This window comes from Mastigoproctus giganteus, chromosome 14 (genome assembly GCF_048544385.1).
Source record: "Mastigoproctus giganteus isolate SK-2022 chromosome 14, ASM4854438v1, whole genome shotgun sequence".
Classification (NCBI taxonomy): Eukaryota; Metazoa; Arthropoda; class Arachnida; order Uropygi; family Thelyphonidae; genus Mastigoproctus; species Mastigoproctus giganteus.
This window is the reverse complement of record NC_143588.1, coordinates 60,702,870-60,722,993: the sequence shown is the minus strand read 5'-3', so window position 1 is coordinate 60,722,993 and position 20,124 is coordinate 60,702,870. Positions and strand designations below refer to the sequence as shown.

Genomic DNA, 20,124 nt, shown 5'->3' with positions numbered 1-20,124 from the left:
TACATTCACACGTGAGGAATTATTACAGTTTGAAAATGGAAGAAGGCTATCAAATTGTAGCAGTGTGCTTAATGATTTTGTAATAACTGAGAGCAAAGTGGAGGAGAAATTGTTGAAGTTAAACATAAGAAAGGCACCTGGGGTGGATGGGATCTATCCAGTTATTTTAAAGGAGGCGGCAAAGCAACTAAGCAAACCCTTAGCCATAATTATGAGAGCATCCTTGGACTCAGGGGAGGTTCCCACGGACTGGAGATGTGCAAATGTGTCCCCAATTCACAAAGGTGGATCGAAGGGTGACACGAGTAATTACAGACCAGTTAGTTTAACTTCTGTTCCGGGTAAAATAATGGAGTCACTGGTTAAAGATGCATTGCAGGATCATCTAGACAGGACTGCAGCAATAATTCAAACACAGCATGGGTTTGTTGAGGGAAAGTCTTGTCTGACAAATTTGATTGGTTATTATGATGTGGTCACAAAGGAACTGGATGCAAAAAATAATTTTGATATCATATACTTGGATTTCAGGAAAGCTTTTGACACTGTTGCGCATGGAAGACTACTGTACAAATTGGAGCAGAATGGTATTAAGGGTAAGTTGCTACAATGGATAAAAGGATGGTTAAGTGGGAGAAGACAGAGGGTCGTAATCAATGGGTGCTGCTCTTCGTGGACTGTTATTAGTGGAGTCCCACAGGGTTCGGTGTTGGGTCCACTGTTGTTTTGTGTATTTATCAATGATATTGATGAAGGTATATCAGGCTTAATGTCGAAGTTTGCAGATGACACAAAGGTTGGCAGGGTTGTTAATGACAGTAATGGCAGTGTGCTACTGCAACAGGATCTAGATAATTTGGGCAGATGGGCTAAGAAGTGGCAACTGAAGTTCAACCTTGACAAATGCAAAGTACTGCATATGGGTAGAAGTAACCCCAGAGAAACGTACCAACTGTGTGGTACTACACTTAAGGTGGTAGAAAATGAAAAAGACCTGGGAGTAATTGTGCAGTCAGATATGAAGTTTTCTGAGCAATGCAGACAGGCTGCTAGGGCAGGTCATGAGGTTTTGTCAATGATATATAGGAATTTTGCTAGCAGGGAAAAGGAGGTGATTGTCCCTCTGTATAAGGCAATGGTCAGGCCACGCCTTGAGTACTGCTTACAGGTCTGGAGGCCTCATTTTAGGAAGAATGTAGATTTGCTTGAGCGTGTACAGAGAAGAGCAACATGATTGGTGATGGGAATGAAGGGATTCTCTTACCAAGAGAGGCTTAAGTTCTGCAAATTGCAGTGGCTGGAGACTAGGCACCTGTGCGGTGATCTGATTGAGGTCTATAAGGCCTTGAATGGGTTGAGCACGCTAAATTCTGATGGGATCCTTCCACTTGTTCAGATTACGAACCTACGGGGACATAAGTTCAAATTAAGAAAGGACAGATGTAGAATAGATGTGCGGAAATTTGCCTTTAGCCAGCGGGTGGTTAATTGCTGGAACAAACTTCCATCTGTCGTTGTGGAAGTTGATAGGTTAAATAAATTTAAGGAGGAACTGGACAGGCATTTGGAGGGAATGGTGTGATTTTTTTTTTTTTTTTTTTGGCTGATGCTGCATAAGCTCGTACACTTGCTTTCTTGCATCATGTGCCACTACTACTACTACTACTACTAAATATGTTAAGTGCAACTGCTTATCAGTGTATTTAAAAAATAGTTATTAATATCTGCATTATTAGTTAAGGAACCATTTTAACATTTAAAATTGTCCTTAACTGAAAAAGTTTGAGAAGGCAGGCCATTTTGTGTGATGGTATGATTTTCGCGGGCCGCATAAAATTTTCTTAAATATTATATATTGATTCAGGATTCAGTAGCATAATCAGGATAATTAAAACGCATATGTAATTAACATTTAAATTTTTATTCAGATCTACAGAATACAAGTAATTTAGAATTTAGTATGTATTTAGGATAATTAAAACGCATATGTAATTAACATTTAAATTTTTATTCAGATCTACAGAATACAAGTAATTTAGAATTTAGTATGTATAATGAAGAAATGGGAGTAAAGTGGCTGTTGATGAATTGGTAATTAAAGGAGCACAAGGCAGCCAAAGTAACACACCTCTATTAGTTACAATTTATTAGGAAACGTTTCGGAAATTGCTACAGAGACTGAAGATGGATTTTGTAACAATAACAATTTCCAAAATGTTTCCTAATAAATTGTAACTAATAGAGGTGTGTTACTTTAGCTGCCTTGCGCTCCTTTGGTTTTAGTATATATAATTGTTATATTATTATTTTTATTTAAAAATTAAATATTCAATATATTTATGAAAATAATTAATTTGTTTTCCCGGAAACCTGCCAGCGTTTACCTCCTACTTGTTTTTCAACATCAGGAGTCAAAGACTGGGAACATACAATTTTCAGTATGTCGGAAAGATGTTTATCTGTTAATCTCGATCTATACGCCGTTTTATTTAATTTAATACATGAAAATAATCAAGTACTCCCAAAGTAGCACATAATTTGCGCAGCAAACTTTTTAATTTCCGGGTATTTTTCACCTAAGTAAGAATATATTTTTGGAATTCCTACTTCTCGACATGTCTTTCAAAAATGAATCATTTTGGAAATCAATTAATTCCAGTTGAACCAAAGTGGGAGCTTTTTCGATTTCAAATGAAAAAGGTCCAACAAAAAAGAGAAAACATATCTTCTAACTCTTTAAAATCATTAAAAAGCTTACCGAATTCGTTTTTAATTTCCTCAATTTTGTCATAATATTGTGAGAAAGAGCAATTTTGATTTTGTGTTTTTAACTGCTCACAAGTAGAAAAATGGGTCAAAACGTTTTTTTTTTAAATGATTTTTAAACAGCGTTAGTTTTTGTACAAAACTTGTTATTGCGTCGTACATGTTCGTTATTAACCTATTTTTACCTTGCAATGAAATGTTAAGATTATTGAGGTGGCTTGTAATATCAATTAAAAATGCCAAATCCTTAATCCACAAAGGATTTTTTATAACTGATGCTTTTTCATTTCAAGAAAAACTGTTATTTCCTCCAAAAGCATATAAAATCTCTTTAAAACTTTGTAGCATGATAACCATCGAACTTCTGTATAATAAGGAAGATCGTCGAACTCAGATTCTAAATCTTTAAGAAGAGAAGTAAATTGCCGATGGTTGAGTGCTCTCGCTTGAATAAAGTTGATTGTGTTTGTTACTGTTTTCAATACATTGTCCATTTTTAATATTTTTAAACACAGAACTTGTTGATGAATAAGGCAGTGGACAGCCATGGTTTTCGGTTTATCTGGGTACTCAGCTTGTAATTTTCTAATCAATTTTGACACAAATCCTCAATTTTCACCTGTCATTGATTTAGCACCGTCAGTTGTTACAGACACAAGTCTGTCAAGTGGAAGCTTACACTTTTCTAAAATGCTCCACACAGCAGCAAAAATATCTTCGCCAGTCGTAGTTCCAAGAAGAGGGATAACTTCCAACAATTCTTCGGTGATCTTCATGTTATTATTGCAACCACGAAAAAATACAGCAACTTGAGCAACATCTCGTATATCTGTACTTTCATCAATCGCAATTGAAAAGAACAAGACTTCTGTAGATATATCCTGTAGTTGTGAACTGATATTATCTGCCATTTCGCTAATTCTCTCTACCACTGTATTTCTTGATAATGAAATATCGCAAAATGATTGCACTTTTTCAGGACAGACGATTTCAGCTGCTTTTATCATACATTCTTTAATTAACGAACCATCCGTGAACGATTTTGAACGTTTTGCTAACAAATAACTTATTTCGTAACTTGCTCTTACTACTGATTCATTAGTTTTCATGAATTTTGTAAATACTTGTTGTTGACTGTGAAGTGTTTTCTTCATTGTTTTTAATTTTTCTTCTCGTATTTTTCCTTTGAAACCCGAATATTGTTCCTTATGATTAGAGTTATAATGCCGCTTAATATTGTATTCTTTAGCAACACTAATATTTTCCTTAAAAATTAAGCATCTAATTTTACCATTCACTTCCATACAAAAATAGTTCAACTCCCACTTTTCTTGGAATTTTCTTCCCTCGTTATCAATTTTTCTTTTCTTGACTGGTGTTGAAAGCAACATTTTTCTATATAAATTCTATAGTTGAAATTAAAATTATAAAATTTTAAAAAACGATTACTTAGGTATTTGTTAAATTATAGATGGCAAACACAAAGCACACAACACAACAGATCCCGACAAAGAGAAAAAGAAACTAGTACGAATGAAGTATCTTTTCGATAAAATTATAAAAAACGCTGCATTTGCAATATTGTAATATTAGTTTAAATGTAAAAGAAATTTAGATTAAGATTTCTCCATTTAAAAAATATTTAAAAAATAAAATGTAACTTTTATTTTTAAAGAAATAAACTAAAAAGTTAATGTTATTTACAAAAGTTTTTTTAATGTTATCCACAAAGGTTTTGTCGCTGGCTGCCAGTGTGACACCCAAGTTATAGACAACGAAGAAAAGTTGATAATTGAACTGTAAATTGAACCTGAATTTGGGCAAACAAGAATTTGCTGCCAAAAGAGAATGCTAGATGATGAAAACCAAAAAAAGTTGGGATTTGATAGAGAAGGAAAATTTTAGGATTCACTTTTTCAACATTTTTAGAACTACAATCCAATCATTGATGACAGATTTCAGTTGATTGGAAAGCATAATGTCTGATTCCAGTATAGATTTAGAAATTCTGTGTACAGCTGATGATCAAAAAGTCATCTACATCATCTTATATGAATAATTAAAATATTTGCAAAAAAACATTTTGAAGACTGTTATTCTCCACCAAAAATCTTGCAGTTCATGTGCTCAAACAATTTGATGGCATCATTGGCAAATGTTTTTGAGATGAGAACTCTTGTAACATTGCCAGTATTAGTGACCATTACAGAATAAAGCTTATCAAAGATAAAGGTTAATCATGATTTATCTCTGTTCCTCAATGGATGAGTTGGATGGATCGGCAAACCTTACCAATTTAACATGCTGTCGTCGAGGATTTAGACCTGGATGAAATGATCCAGATATTTGCAACTGTTAAGGCCTGAAAAGTTATGTAATAATTAATGCTATTTATTAATTTAAATTGTCTTGTCTTCCTTCACAGATTAGGTGATCCACCTGTTCCGATCTCAAAGAGGTCTGCCCATCTTTTTTTTGGTCTTCCTCTGTCTCTTTTTCCTTTCGCTCTATATGTGTAAGCTAATTTAGAGTATCTATTATCTTCCATTCTTTCTACATGTTCTTTCCATCTTTGTCTATATTCTATAATTTTTTCATTAATTGAGTAAATCTTTAATTCTTTTCTAATATTCACATTTGGTATTTTATCTAATTTTGTACATCCTTTAACATATCTTAAAAATTTCATTTCTGCAGCTTGTATTCTATTAATGTCTCTTTGTTTTGGTATCCATGTTTCAGAACTGTAAAGAAGTGTTGGTGTTGCCATTACTTTGTAAAATTTCAATTGTGTTTCTTTCCTTGTTTTCTTAACCAGAGTTCTTTTTATTGTTCCACATTTATTTTGAAATTTCGCCAATTTCTGATTCATATCTTCTTTGACATCATATCATGTTATATCACATCCTAGATATTTAAAATGTTTTACTTGTTCTAATATTTTATTGTCTATAACTATTTTTGTTCTCACCATATTTTTCCCCTTAAAAGCCATTGTTCTAGTTTTCATTGTTGATATTTTAACTTTATATTCTTCTGTTATTTGATTTAATTTAAATACTTCTCTTTGTAAATTATCTTCACTATCTTGAATAATTACTTGATCATCTGCAAATAACAGTTTATTAATTCTTTGTATTTAAATATATCCCTGTATTAATTTCCTCTCTCCATTTACATATCATATTCTAGATATATATGTTAAACAACATTGGTGACAAACTACATCCCTGTCTAACTCCTTGATTTATTATACTTTCTTCTGTTAATTTATTACCTGTATCTATTACTATTTTTGTTCCTTGATATAAACCCTGTATTATTTTTGTAAAATGCTTTGTGTATCCTTTACTCAGTATGGCCCATAGTTTTCATCTGTTTACTCGATCAAATGCTTTTTCATAATCTATAAATGCTAAATGCATTTCTAAATTAAACTCTTTTCGTTTTTCTATTATTTGTTTTAATACAAATATATTATCTGTACATGAACTTCCTTTTCTGAATCCTGCCTGTTCTTCTATTAATATTTCATCAGAGATAATTTTAATTCTATTATTTATTATTTTGCTATACATTTTATATACTATATTTAATATGCTAATCCCTCTATAATTCTTTGTATCATTTCTATTTCCTTTTTTTAAATATTGAAATAATTTTTGCTATCTTCATTCCTCTGGTATTTTATATTGTTCCCAATATTTATTAAATAAATTTAATATCCTATCTTTTAAAAAACTTCCTCCATACTTGATCAGTTCTGCCTTTATACCATCCATTCCCACTGCTTTCCTATTTTTTGTAGCTTTCAATGCCTTTTCCAATTCTTCCTTCGTTATCGGATCTATGTCACTAACTGGGTCTAACTGTATCCTTCTGTTTAATATGTTGGGTCTTTCCACAATTCTTCATAATGTTTTTTCCATTGTTCTTCCTTTATTATATTTATTCTTGAAGTGTCTTTCTCTGTGCTATTCAAGCGTTTCATCATTTTATATGCTAAATTTTGTCTTCCACGAACATCATGTTCTATTGTACTTATAAATCTATCCCATGACTCTGCTTTAGCCTTCCTTATTATGTCTTTATTTTTCTACGTTCTTGTTTATATATTTCTTCATTCTCCCTTGTCCTGTTTTGTATATATTTAAGATATTTATCTTGTTTGTCTTGTACTGTTTTAGCTATTTCTTCATTCCATATCTTTACTCCCCCCCCCCTTCTTATAGTTTTTCCTGAATTGTCCTAGTGTTTCTTTTGCTATTTTTTGAATTATATTTCGTATATTATTCCATTCTTCTTCTATTTGTTCTCTCTCCGATGTTTTATTTATTTCGTCTTTAAGCATTTTTTCATATACATTTTGTATTAATTTAAATTAAATTATATATTTTATTTTAGAACTGTTCCCTTTTTCAACTTGTGAATGGGATAGGGACTTGGGCACTAAAGCATTTTGAGTTGGATTCAGCAATTCACAATTTCATCAGTGTTATGCTCTTTATCTACTTAGTCCATGGTGCTGAAACTTTCAGTACTGTTCCTCAAAACTGTTTTCTTTGATTTCTGCATTGAAAATTCTGCAAATCTCTGTTAGTTATTACAAACAGGAAAAATTTAGGATCAGGTTAAGTAAATTTTCTTGATCATTATAGGCATGGGCTGAAAAATAAGAAATTTAAATTAGCAGCATCTCTCGCACAAAATTACTGAGGTGTGCTGGTGTTATTTTTTGTGGCAGTGCTGCCAGTGTTGTAATGTATTCAGTCGTATATAGTGGACATAGTATTATTGTTATGCAGTTCCTGTGGTTTTCCACAAATCTGCATTAAGTACTCTGTTAACATTACAAAGCCAGTCAGTGTGGGTTGTGTGAATAGTGTGTTGTTTATGTTATTTGACTGGCCTTTTCATTACTGGGAGGCGCGATCACCAGGAAGGAGCCTCCCAGCATCCATCCACTGGCACGAGGAGCCGGACCAGGGAGTTAAAAGACATCTGACGGGCCGTCCACACTCCTGCAGGAGCGAGAGTGGGGAGTGCCATGGAAAGAGCAGAGAAGAGACAGGAAAGTGGAAGACAGCGGGTATGACAGAGCGTAGGCATCGTCTCAGGTGAAAAGGAGCAGGAAGAGTGCTAGGTGCAGTTGTGGGAGTCCTGGAGAAGGACTGTGGGTAGGGAGAAGAGAACGGGGAAAGTTCAAATTAAAAAGTCCGGGATCATCACAATGGAGATTTATAGAGCGACGTCCACAAGGCTGGCCACAATTTGCAGTTTCATGTCTGTAAGTTTCCGGTGCTGGGTATCAGTTGCTGTGTGGAGGAAGTTATCCAGGAGTAGTGTTAGGAAGTTGCAGGTGATGCCAGCGACGACGAAAGACCTCACTGGCATAACTGGTCAGTGCACAGAAGGCATCATTAGATTCCAGTAACTTGGTTTCTGGCCGAAGTGATGTAGTGTGGAGGTCTAGGAGTAGTTGTGTTCTTAGGTCTACGTATACATTGCATGAGTGCATCACGTGGTCCCAATCTTCAGGTCCTCCGCAGGTACAGAGGGCATCCTCGACTAGGCCGAACTCTAGAAGGCGTCTCTTGAAGGACCCGTGGCCAGTTAATAGGAAGGAAGTGTAGACGTTAGGGAAGAACCAAGTGGAACGTTGTTTGTTGATGTTAGGTTACCTCAGGAAGGAAAAGTTTAGTAGTTGCACCAGTTGTGGAGTTATTCCAGCGGGTTTGCCGTAGGTTTATCAATTCTAGCCACACACGTTTATGTTTCTGTTTGATATCAGTATTCAGTCGTATAGTAATAGGTACTTTGTGATAATGGGTGGGAAGGTGGAAGGATGAAAAAAGGAAAAATAAAAGAAGCCTTTTATATTAACAAATTTAGCCAGGTGACCTTAAATAAAAACAAGGGGAGCTGTGGAATGGGCTTTTCAACAATAAAATTCAGTGGAAACTATATGGATTATTATTATTATTAGCTATATGGTGCAAGGAAGTATGAGGCTTATGCTGCACTGGCCAAAAAAAAAATTTCCGAGTTACCCAGAGAGAGAGAGAGAGAGAGAGAGAGAAGTAGAAAGGAATCACCAAGAAAGAGAAGAATGATGATATCCAACTCAGGACCCTGGGTGTGCCAAGCCCATACTCACCATATGTGAGCCCCTGTGGAATTATGAGGAATGAGAGACTGTGAGAATGCTCTAGATACTGGATTGGCGAGTCATGTCATAGCATCAAAGTGATGTTATGACGTGACTCAGCAGTTAGAGAAAGGCTAATTTGTAATCCGTGCTCTGCCGTATTATGTATGTAAAAAAAAGGACTTGGTAAAGGGTTTGTAATGTGATGCTCATTTACAGCTACTGAACAAGAATATGTTCAGTAGCTTTATTTAGCGATTTTGTGGAATTAAATCGTGGTGAACCGAAATGCATGTACTTCTGTTGACTATTAGCTGTATCAGGATATAGTGCATACATGTAAATTCCATGAGTGCATATGTGTGTGTGTATACACACTTTTTTTGGATGATGCAGTAAAAGGTACTTCCTTATATCATTTTATCTCTACTAATACTAATTGTCAATTTGTTAATACTAACTGGACTGTATTTTATGCTATATTTTATTTTTTTTATTATTTTAAAATTAACAGGACAAAATCAAGCATTGAAGAAATTGCACACTTAACTTAACTAAAAGGAAAGTCACTTTTTTTTTTTTTTTTCTCTTCAAGTGATTTTTTTATTGTTTGATTCCAGTTATATTGTTTGCATGTGATTTTGAAAATAGTAGTTTGGTGTGAATAATCTTGATGTTGTTTACAATTAAATAACTCTTTTTTTTTTTTTTTTTTTTTTTTTTTGCAGTTCACTCTTGCCACAAAATAACTTTATTAATACTATAATTTGTATAACAATGTTTCATTACAGTGCACATATTAACAAGTAATTTTATTTTTCAAAAATCTATTTAGAAGTAAACCATAGCAATTTTTCATATTTGTTTTCAGTGCTGATGCTCTGAAAAATAATCTGGATGCTGAATTTGAAAGGAATAAGGAACGTTTTTATTTCTTGAAGGTGACTTCCCTTTTTTAAGCTCATTTACTTGAATTTATTGATTTCATTTGTTTTTCAACTTACTAGATGACATCTGAAATCTTTAATAAATAAATGTTTTAATAATGGTTTAAAATGTTTTAATATTAATGTTTTTAAATAAGTGATTTAGCAATCTTTCAATTTATTTATGATTATAATCTTTTTATAGGCTATTTGGTATGAAAAGAGTTTTTAATGGAACAGAAGAGAATTTTTTTGTCTTCAGCAATCATTTATTATTGTTTTTATGTTTACAGATTTATTTCCTTTTCCATTGCCATTCTTCTTGAGAGTTGTATTCTGCCTGTGGGTTTCAACAACTTTTCATGTGTGGATTACATTTACAATAAAAAAGTTTCTAAGGTTGTTTAGTGTGATTACATGCTCCTTTATGTTTTCTTCCTTGTTTCAACATGGTACCTAACTCTTCTAATATGTATTTAAACAGATTGTTAGTGCTGTTGAATGTATATTGGATAGGCTTAGTTAAATAATTACAGGGCAGTTATAAGGCCCTTAGCTATGTTTAAAAAATAAAAACTGTAAAACAAAGCATCATAGGGGAAAAACAAACTTTACAGTCAGGTATGAAATTTAATGTGTAGTCAGGTATAAAATTTAATACTGGTTTTTTTTTTCCCCTTTTTTTCTCAAAGGATAGTTCCAATGTTCACACCAAAGGGCCTTTGGTATGAACATTGGTGTGTTCTTTTATTTTAATAAAAAACACAGTTAAAGAAATTATTAAGAATTGGCTGCTGCAAGTTTGTAGCGGTGACTGAAACCTCATGTTGAAATATTATTTTATAAAAGCTAAACAAATAAGGTTACCTCTCTGGCTTTTCAAATATTCCCATATTCAGCAGTCTGCAGAAGTCAAGTCTACAGATTGGGAAAATTACTACCAGTTACTTATCAGATGCAGACATTTTATTTAGTAGAGTATAAACTGGTTGAGCTATATGTGGTGGCTTTCCATCATGCATGAGATTGTTTCTGGAAGGCATTGGTGCTTTTGTAAATGTGGTGTTACCTTTCCTTTTCTGGCATTATGTTATAGCATTGTTCTGTAATGTTCCATTCCATTCAGAAGGGGCTTTTTGAAAAACAGTAGCCTGACTTTTTCCACAAATTGAATATTTCATACAATTCGATTTGTGGAAATGAGTGTCCACTTTTCCATTCAATGAAAAAATTTTTCCTTTGTCAGCCCAGAATACATTTGCAAACTAAGGTGGTTCCATAGCAGTTTTAGTTTATTTTCCACTTTATACAGCACCCATTTGGCAAGTTCATATATTCATTTTTAAAATAATGCTGCTCTGTGTTGCTATCTGAACACATATCATTCCACTGTGACAGGCTTGGGCTTACGCTCTTTGGAAGCAACTGTACATTTATCCATAACTGCCTAGTCATTGCCAAGAATGGTAAATTGTTATTCATTAAAACTGAAAGCCACTGTTGTGTGACCAATATTTTGGAACTATTTGGTTCCATAAGAGAAGTAATTTTAGAAATTATAATTTTGAGAGACCACTTGAAGGCTCGCTATTACTGTGCTCTTTGCAAGAGCAGAGTAATAGTGGGCCTTCAAGAGTAAGAAACAGGGATGGTATAAGTGGAATGAAAAAGAATACATCACCGATAAAAATTAATTTCACAAACCTAAACCTATAGATTATGAAAAGAGAAACAAAGAAATATTTGGAATGATGAAATCCATCTATATGAATCATCTAAGTAATGTCTGCAACAAATTCAATGTTTTTGGCTAACTTTTCGCCAAAAAATTACGTAATCTGAAGTTGAAGTGTGCTCAGTCTGCCATTCAAAACATTGTTCAAAATACAATTTATGATGCTGAAATGGATAAATATGATGGTGGGCAGAGTCCAGCTTCAACTACTCCTTCTTTAGCTCTCACCACATCTACAGATTCAACTTAGTCGCTTGTTGATGCAATGCACTCCTTGGAATACTTATATACTCTAAGTATTAATGACCCACTGAAGTACTGATGTTCTTCGGTGGGTCATTATTTCTTGACATTCCAGATGAACCACATGGTGGACAACAATTTGTACAGGAGTAAAATGGGTCCATGTAGATGGATTTCATCATTCCAAATATTTCTTATCTTTTTTAAATTACAACCTCTACCATTTTTTTTTTTTTTGTCTTTTAGCTAAATAAAATTTAAAAGAAAATCTTAATTAGATTGTGAATCAATTTTATCATTATCTTTATATAACCCTGAAGGGCTGCGGCTCATATTCACATACTTCATGTACTATTTTTGATATAGACAGAACTGGCACTTTAAATAAATACATTAAAGTGCGGTATAAGTTGCCTCTAGCTAGAAATCTCAATGTAATTGCCAGAAGTTCTGTAACACATATAGCATCTCTGTAGTTTATATTTTGCTTCTTGATGGCAGGACCAACTACCAGTAACACATCTTCAAAATAAAAACTAAACAGGCTTAAAAAATTATGAAAACTGGAATGTAGTTCTCCTCTTAAGCCAATGTCATCTGTATATAAATCTCTGAGCAATTCATGGGCTCCATGCTCCTCTCGTTCCTCAAACTTTCTCTCACCTAATAGTGAGACGTTTGCCACTTATTTGATGTGGAAGTAGCAATAACAATCTTCCCAGAGCTACTAAAACAGTGCCATCACTAGAATTCATTTTGGTACTCGTGCTTCAACTACAAAATGCAACTGTCTCTTTAGTGTAAGACAGAAATCAAAAACAATGACAAATCTGTTGCTGTTTGGCAAAATTCATGGGATTTCAACTTCACCCAATAGCCCTTTTGTTGGCTATTGGCTGAAGTTGCCAAGTTGGAGATAGTTTTTGAAGACAAAAAGCACTGTCCCTGTTTAGTCTCTGGTGTAAACCTGGCCCTAGATTTCATCACTGTTAACATTTAATTGTCATTTGATTTTTAGTTGAGACAACTTGTTGGGTTTCTCATGGGGTAAGCAAATATATATGAGCTATGTTAGGCTTACTGAGGGCAAAACCAGGCACATACAATTGTTTTCTACACTAATGCTAGGGGAAGAGTAAATAAATTGATGAATTTGAAGTATTGCATAAGTCATCAAATGTGGACATTTGAGGGATATTGGAAGCATGGTGCCATTCAGACATAGGAGATACAAAATATAAATATGGTGAGTACAGAGAGGACAGAAGATGGGAGGAGTTATGCTCTTGGTGAAGAAGCTCACAGAATCTAAAGTAGTGCACCCAATTGACTGAGTGGTCAGTGTAATGTAAGCATTGGGAAAACAAAAATGAGAGTAGGAGTATGTTATGGGCCAATGACTGTGATGAGCATAATGAATTATACATACAAATTAAGCAAGCTAGATAATAAAAATGATTTTTAATGGGTGATTATAACTTTCCAAATATTGATAGGAACTTGTGGGTTGGTCAGTTGGATGACTGTTTTCTATATCAGAGGCAACAAGAGAAAGCAATATTCTTTATCTGATTACCAGTAGCAACTCTTTTTGTGGATTAAGAATCTCCAAATAAAGGAACTACTAGTTACAGTGATTACAGTATACTGATGCAGAATTTACTTAAAGATAAGGATAAAAGAAGGGATTTTGCTTTCATAAAGGCGATCGTAATGATCTCAGGCAGTTTTTAAATGACACTGGTAAACAGATTTTCAGTATTTTTTGTTTCTTTGATGAAAGTATTTTTTCTGTATTGTTTTGCATGTGTGGAGTTGAGAAATCACCATTAAAAAAATTGTTTTGCTCAAGTTTTGAAAATATCTGCTGTCTTATAAAATATGCTATGTAGGCCTAAAACAGAATAAATAAAAAAACATCTACCATACTGTTTTAATATATCTTATATTGAAAAACATTATATCATAAAGAACTTTACAAAACATTTTAAAATAATAAGAATTGATACATTTTTAGTTTTTGAAAAAATAATATATTAAATCACATTAATCAGCAAAATACATAAAATGACTTTTCACATTTTACACTCTTTTTCACGTGTCATTTGTACTTCACATCTGGGGCATCTCTTGTCACAGCCCAGCAATAGTCAGCTAGCATTGCAGAGTTCCACTTGCCTTGGTATTGCTTCTCCATTACCAAGATGTCCTGATGGAATCTCTCACCATGCTCATCACTTAATGTACCACAGTTGTACAGGGGGAAAAATCAGCTGGAAGTGAAAAGGTGTACTTTTAATGATATGTGGCAGCCTAATTTATGGTATGATGATAGAAGGTTTCTCACAACCTGTTTATAGTTATCTGCTTTGTTGTTTCCCAGAAAGTCTGTTGCTGTAAGTTTGAAAGTATCCCAGGCTACCTTCTCATCACCATGGAGGACCTAGTCAAAGTGTTTGTCCTTGAGAAGGTCCCATATCTGCGGGCTAGTGAAAACACCTTCCTTTAGTTTGGCCTAACTAAGTCTGGAAAAATTTCCCTTGAGATATTTGAAAGCAAAGCTGGTCCATCCATGGCCTTAACAAATTGTTTACATAAGTCCTAATTTTATGTGTAACAGGATTTTTCTTGGCTCAACTAGTGGACTATAATGGACATTTTTTATCCTTGGATCAAGTAATTTCCTTGAAGGCCATTCTTTTCTTGAGTAATGAGAAGACTGTGCTCTGCTGTCCCTACTTGTCAAGAAAACAGCAAAATTTTGTGTTTCCCTACTGCATTCATAACAAGATGGCAATAACTTTTAAGTCACTCCAAATCTATCATTAGTACTTATTGTAGTTGATGGATTCAGTAAGAAGCTTTATGTTATTGTATGATACATTTCATATGAAGGACTTCATACATTTCATATGAAGGAATAGTTGATGGATTCAGTAAGAAGCTTTATGTTATTGTATGATACATTTCATATGAAGGAATTAAATTTCATCAATTCCAATAGGCCATTATGTAGTAGTAGCACTGCTTTTAAACTCAATTTAGAAGGATCTATGAAGAGGCTCCAGTGTTGATAGTTGCGTTCAATATTAAATCTGTCCATTACACCATCAATGTCAGTGCAGGCAAGAAGGTTATTTTCTGTTTTACAAAACTGGATTAAATCCTTTTGGCTACATTGGTATACAGACACTAACATTATCTTGAAGGAAATTCAACTGTTGCAGCCTTGAGCTGCAACAGTTGAATTTCTGTCTTATTTTTTGGTAAGTCAAGATCTCTGATAAGATTGTTTAATTCATTTTGCATAATTTTGTGTGGCTCTACACAGGGAAATTGGAAATAAAATCAGGATCTGTTGATGTGGAGGATACAGGTGATTTATCTTGGCTATCACCTGGCATTTCATCAGATAAATTATATTTAGCTGGGGGGCACAGGAGCGGGAAGTCCTTCTCTGTGGGGTATCAGTTGAATAGCAGATTGTATATTTGGGTAGCTTAAGGTTCACCATTTCTTGTTGTAAATCCCCTGCTGAAGAGGTGGTACCATACAAAAATAAGTCCATTATATGATCTGAAGGTTGGCTATCTCCATATCATGTACATGGCAAAAGACATTGAGTGGCCTTTTAACCAGCTGCAGCGATTAGAAGCACAAGTATTGTAGCTAATGAGGCACCAGCTTTTGTCTTAGTCCCCAGCTTGCAGCCAAACTAACAGTTATGGTTTTTTTAAAAATTATTATCAGATTAATGGCAAGCTTCTGTGATGCAAATGTCACCACCACAAACATAAAAATTATCTGCACTATTTACACACTTAGATGGCATGCTAAATTTTAAAATTTTGCTCAGTCGAAAACAGCAAGTGTAGCACAGACAGATACCTGGACTGACATGTCTGGACAGGAAATAGTGTGAATCAGCACTAATGGCTGCAGTGTTGCCACATAAACTGTACTTGAAGGCCAAATTTCCCCAAAAAAAGGTACTGAAAGTGACATGTGTAGTATTATTAAAACTAAAGCTAATAATCCATTTTAATTGTCATATTCATATTTAGCACATTAATACTAGTCGAAATTGACTAATTTTATTACTGAAACATTTTGGCTGTTGACCAGTGTAATTCTCAGTGTAACCAACTCATCACATTACCTGCTGCAAATTTTCAATAGGAAATATTCAGGGTAAGCATAGAAGATTCAAGTAAGTATTCAAGTAAGCATAGAAGATGTATAGGCTTTTTTATATCAAATAAGAGATACTGATCAAAGTTGAGACCTAAGTGGATGTCATTTGAACTCATAATTAGTGACAAGAGAGAAAAATGCACAGGAAGATTATAAAATATCAGGAGACAGACTCTGTTTGCAGTCAGGTGGTAGATGACTTTCATCAACCGGTGAAATACCACCACTTTGCTTATTGGAGGCTTGAAGTGGTGAAACCCATGTTTAGTCTCTAGAGCAAAGTTTCTGGCATCCCCCTCTCCCCATACTTCTCCTTCAACCCGTGCACGGTACTAAGTACTATAGGTTTTGATACCTTTTGTGTTTGGGGTTTTCATAAAAAAAAAAAAAAAAAAAAAGTACAAACTAGTTTGCAATCACGTCACTAAGGGGGGTTAAGCATGCTAAGGCAGATTACAAGAAGTGTGTTTAAGAATGCAAAAAAAAAGTAGCAAAGAATTCTTTACTTATCTTAATATTAGAAGGAAGGGAATATGAACCACATTGATAAGTTGATTCACTAGATATTAGCATTAGCATTAGCATTAGCAGAGGCATATGATGCAAGAAAGCAAGCTTATTCAGCATCAGCCAAAAAAAACAAAAAAAAAAAAAAAAAAAAAACCCACTCCCATTTCACCCCTCCTTTCGTTCGAAATACCTGTCCAGTTGAGCTTTAAATTTGTTTAGGCTATCAACTTCAACAACCAGTGATGGAAGTCGGTTCCACCAACCAACCACCCGCTGGCCAAAGGCAAATTTCCGCACATCTATCCGACATCCGTCCTTCCTCAATTTGAATTTATGCCCTCTCAGGTGATTATTCTGAGAAAGATGAAGAATCCCATTGGCATTGAGCATGCTCAAACCATTCAAAGCCTTATACACCTCTATCAGATCACCTCGCCGGTGCCTAGTCTCCAGACTCTGTAATTTGCAAAACTTAAGCCTTTCTTCGTAAGAGCAACCCTTTGTTCCATTTACTAATCTTGTTGCCCTTCTCTGTACCCGTTCCAGCAGCTCTACATCCTTCTTGAAATGAGGCCTCCAGACCTGTATACAGTACTCAAGATGTGGCCTTACCATTGCCTTATACAATGGAATAATCACCTCCTTATCCCTGCTAGAAAAATTCCTGTATATCATTGACAAGACACCATGAGCTACTCTTGCAGCTCGTCTGCACTGCTCAGAGAACTTCATATCTGCCTGCACAATTACCCCCAGGTCCTTTTCATTCTCCACCACTGTCAGTGTAGTACCGCAGAGTTGATACGTTGCTCTGGGGTTACTGTTTCCCATATGCAGCACTTTACATTTGTCGATGTTAAACCTCATTTGCCACCTCTCAGCCCATCTGTTCAACCTGTCCAGATCCTGTTGCAGCAGCATAGCGTCAGTATTGTCCTTAACGACCCTGCCAACCTTTGTATCATCTGCAAACTTGGACATTAAACTTGATATCCCATCATCAATATCATTCATAAACACCGAAAACAACAACGGACCCAACACTGAACCTTGAGGAACTCCACTAATAACATTAGTCCACGTTGAGCAGTGTCCATTGATTACCACTCTCTGTCTTCTGCCACTCAACCATCCCCTTATCCATAGCAGCAATTTGCCTCCAATGCCACACTGCTCCAATTTGTGCAGCAGGCTTCCATGTGCAACAGTATCAAAAGCCTTTCTAAGATCCAAATATATAATATCAAAGTTATTCCCTGCATCCAGTTCTTTTGTGACTACATCATAGTATCCAATCAAATTGGTCAGGCAAGACCTGCACTTAACAAAACCATGCTGCGTCTGAGCTATAACTGAATTCTTGTCTAGATGATCCTGCAGTGCTTCTTTAACCAGTGCCTCCATTAATTTACCTGGAACAGAAGTTAAACTAACAGGTCTATAATTACTTGTGTCAGCCTTTGAACCTCCTTTGTGAATTGGGGTCACATTTGCACATCTCCAGTCCATAGGTACCTCCCCTGAGTCCAAGGAAGCTCTCATAATTATGGCTAAGGGTTTGCTTACTTCCTTTGCTGCCTCCTTTAATATAACTGGATAGATCCCATCCACCCCAGGTGCCTTTTTTATGTTTATCCCCAACAATCTCCCCTCCACTTTCCTCTCAGTTATTACAAAATCATCCAGCTCACTGCCAATGTTTACTTTACCTACATCATTCTCCTTCCTGAATAACTCCTCATGCGTGAATGTAGATGCAAAATACTCGTTTAGATTGTTAGCCACCTGAGCAGGATCCTCAACTGTTGAACCATCAGTATCCAGTGGACCAATCTGATTCATCCCTTTCCTTTTCGAGTTCAAGTATGTAAAGAACTCTTTTCTGTTTTTCTTTGCATCCTTTGCCAAGGATTTTTCATAGTCTGCCTTTGCCTGCCTAATCTCCTTTGTGACTTGGTTACAGACCAACTTATATCTATCATAGGCTTCCATGTCACCCATTAATTTGTATGTATCCCATGCATTTTTCTTCTCTGCCACATGTCTCATTAGTTCATCTGACAACCATTTAGGCCTAAACCTTGAACAATATTTCTTAGTTGGTATGTAAAGCCTGGTAGCCTCCAAGATTAGTTCCTTGAATGCTTCCCATTTTGAGTTTGCTGTTGGTAACATCATCAGTTGGTCCCACTGTATAGAATTTAAATACTGTCTCAGACCATCATAGTCGCCTTTACGAAAACAAAAACCCTTCCCTTTACCTCTGATGGTAGTTACCTCCTTGAGTAAATCCCACTTCAACACACTGTGATCACTGCCACCTAGTGGTTCATTTATCTGCAGGTTCTTAATGCATGAGGAATCACTACTGATAATCAGATCAAGAGTATTGCTCCCTCTCGTTGCCTCACGAACATGCTGATGTAGAAAACAATCATCCAATAAATCCACAAAAGCCTTGCTAGTGTGCGAGTGACCAACCCACAAATTCCAGTCAATATCTGGGAAATTAAAGTCCCCCATTATAAGACTCTCTGATTTACTGGCCCACTCTATTTCCCTGTACAATATCTTATTATACTCATCAGAGTCATTAGGCCTATAGCACACTCCTACTCTCAATTTTGATTTCCCTATGCTTATGTCACACCAAACTGACTCGACGCTGCCCTGTCCATCGATGTGGACTGGCTTCACTTCCTTGGACTTTGTGTTTCTTAATTAATAGCATAACCCCTCCTCCCCTCCTGTCCTGTCTATCCTTTCTATACACATTGTATTCCCCAAATTCCAGTTCCGCATTACTTATATCTGTGTGACACCACGTCTCTGATATCCCAACAATATCTGCCTTTGATGTTTTGAGCAATACCTCAAATTCATCAAATTTATTTACCAAACTCCTAGCATTGGTGTACACGCAGGTATACATGCACCTGTTTCTATTCTTAGCTACCCTAACACAACCCATGTGTTTACTTGTACCGCAATGACTCCCAGCAGTCTCTGAAATATCCTGCATCCTGTTTTTCAGACTTCTGCTCATTTCAATAGAAGCAGTGCAAGAATCACTTCCACCTCTGCCACTGGCTACTGTTAATCTATTAGTCCTTGTATCCCCCCCAACTAGCAGTTTTCCGACCCACCTAACACTGCCTCGACAGCATCAGCAAAAATTCTTGCACCCTTTCTATTTAAGTGTATCCCATCCCTGTAGAAGCAATCTCTCCTGTTAACAAGTACAGTCCAGGCTGAAAAAAATTCTACCCCTTGAGCCTTGCACAATCCCTCCAGGGCCGAATTGATCGACAAGGCTCTCATCATATACTCCCTCCTATCGTGTCTGGGCAGAATTGCAGACACTTTCAAGTTCAACCCTAATTCACGGCTTTTTTTCAACAGTGACCTGTACTTGCTAAGTAATTCCGCCGGTCTCCTACTCTTAATATCATTAGTGCCAACGTGTACAACTATATCACCTTTTGTGCCCTTAAAAGATGATATCCGTTCTACAACGTCATCAACCTTTGCCCCTGGCAGACATACCCTGGTCCTATTCCACCTATCCTTTTTACAAAGGATGTTCCCCGTTTCCCTGACAA

At 35.5% G+C, this 20,124-nt stretch overlaps 1 protein-coding gene across 2 annotated transcripts in view; it reads left to right on the top strand.

The window, feature by feature from the left end:
• LOC150075159 (cytoplasmic aconitate hydratase-like) overlaps nt 1–20,124 on the top strand; it is a 289,211-nt gene that overhangs the window by 67,793 nt on the left and 201,294 nt on the right. For both annotated transcript variants that reach the window (XM_090388696.1, XM_090388697.1), the window contains one exon: nt 9,786–9,855. In XM_090388696.1, coding sequence (XP_090244822.1) covers nt 9,786–9,855 — 70 coding nt within the window. The remainder of the gene's footprint in view (nt 1–9,785; nt 9,856–20,124) is intronic.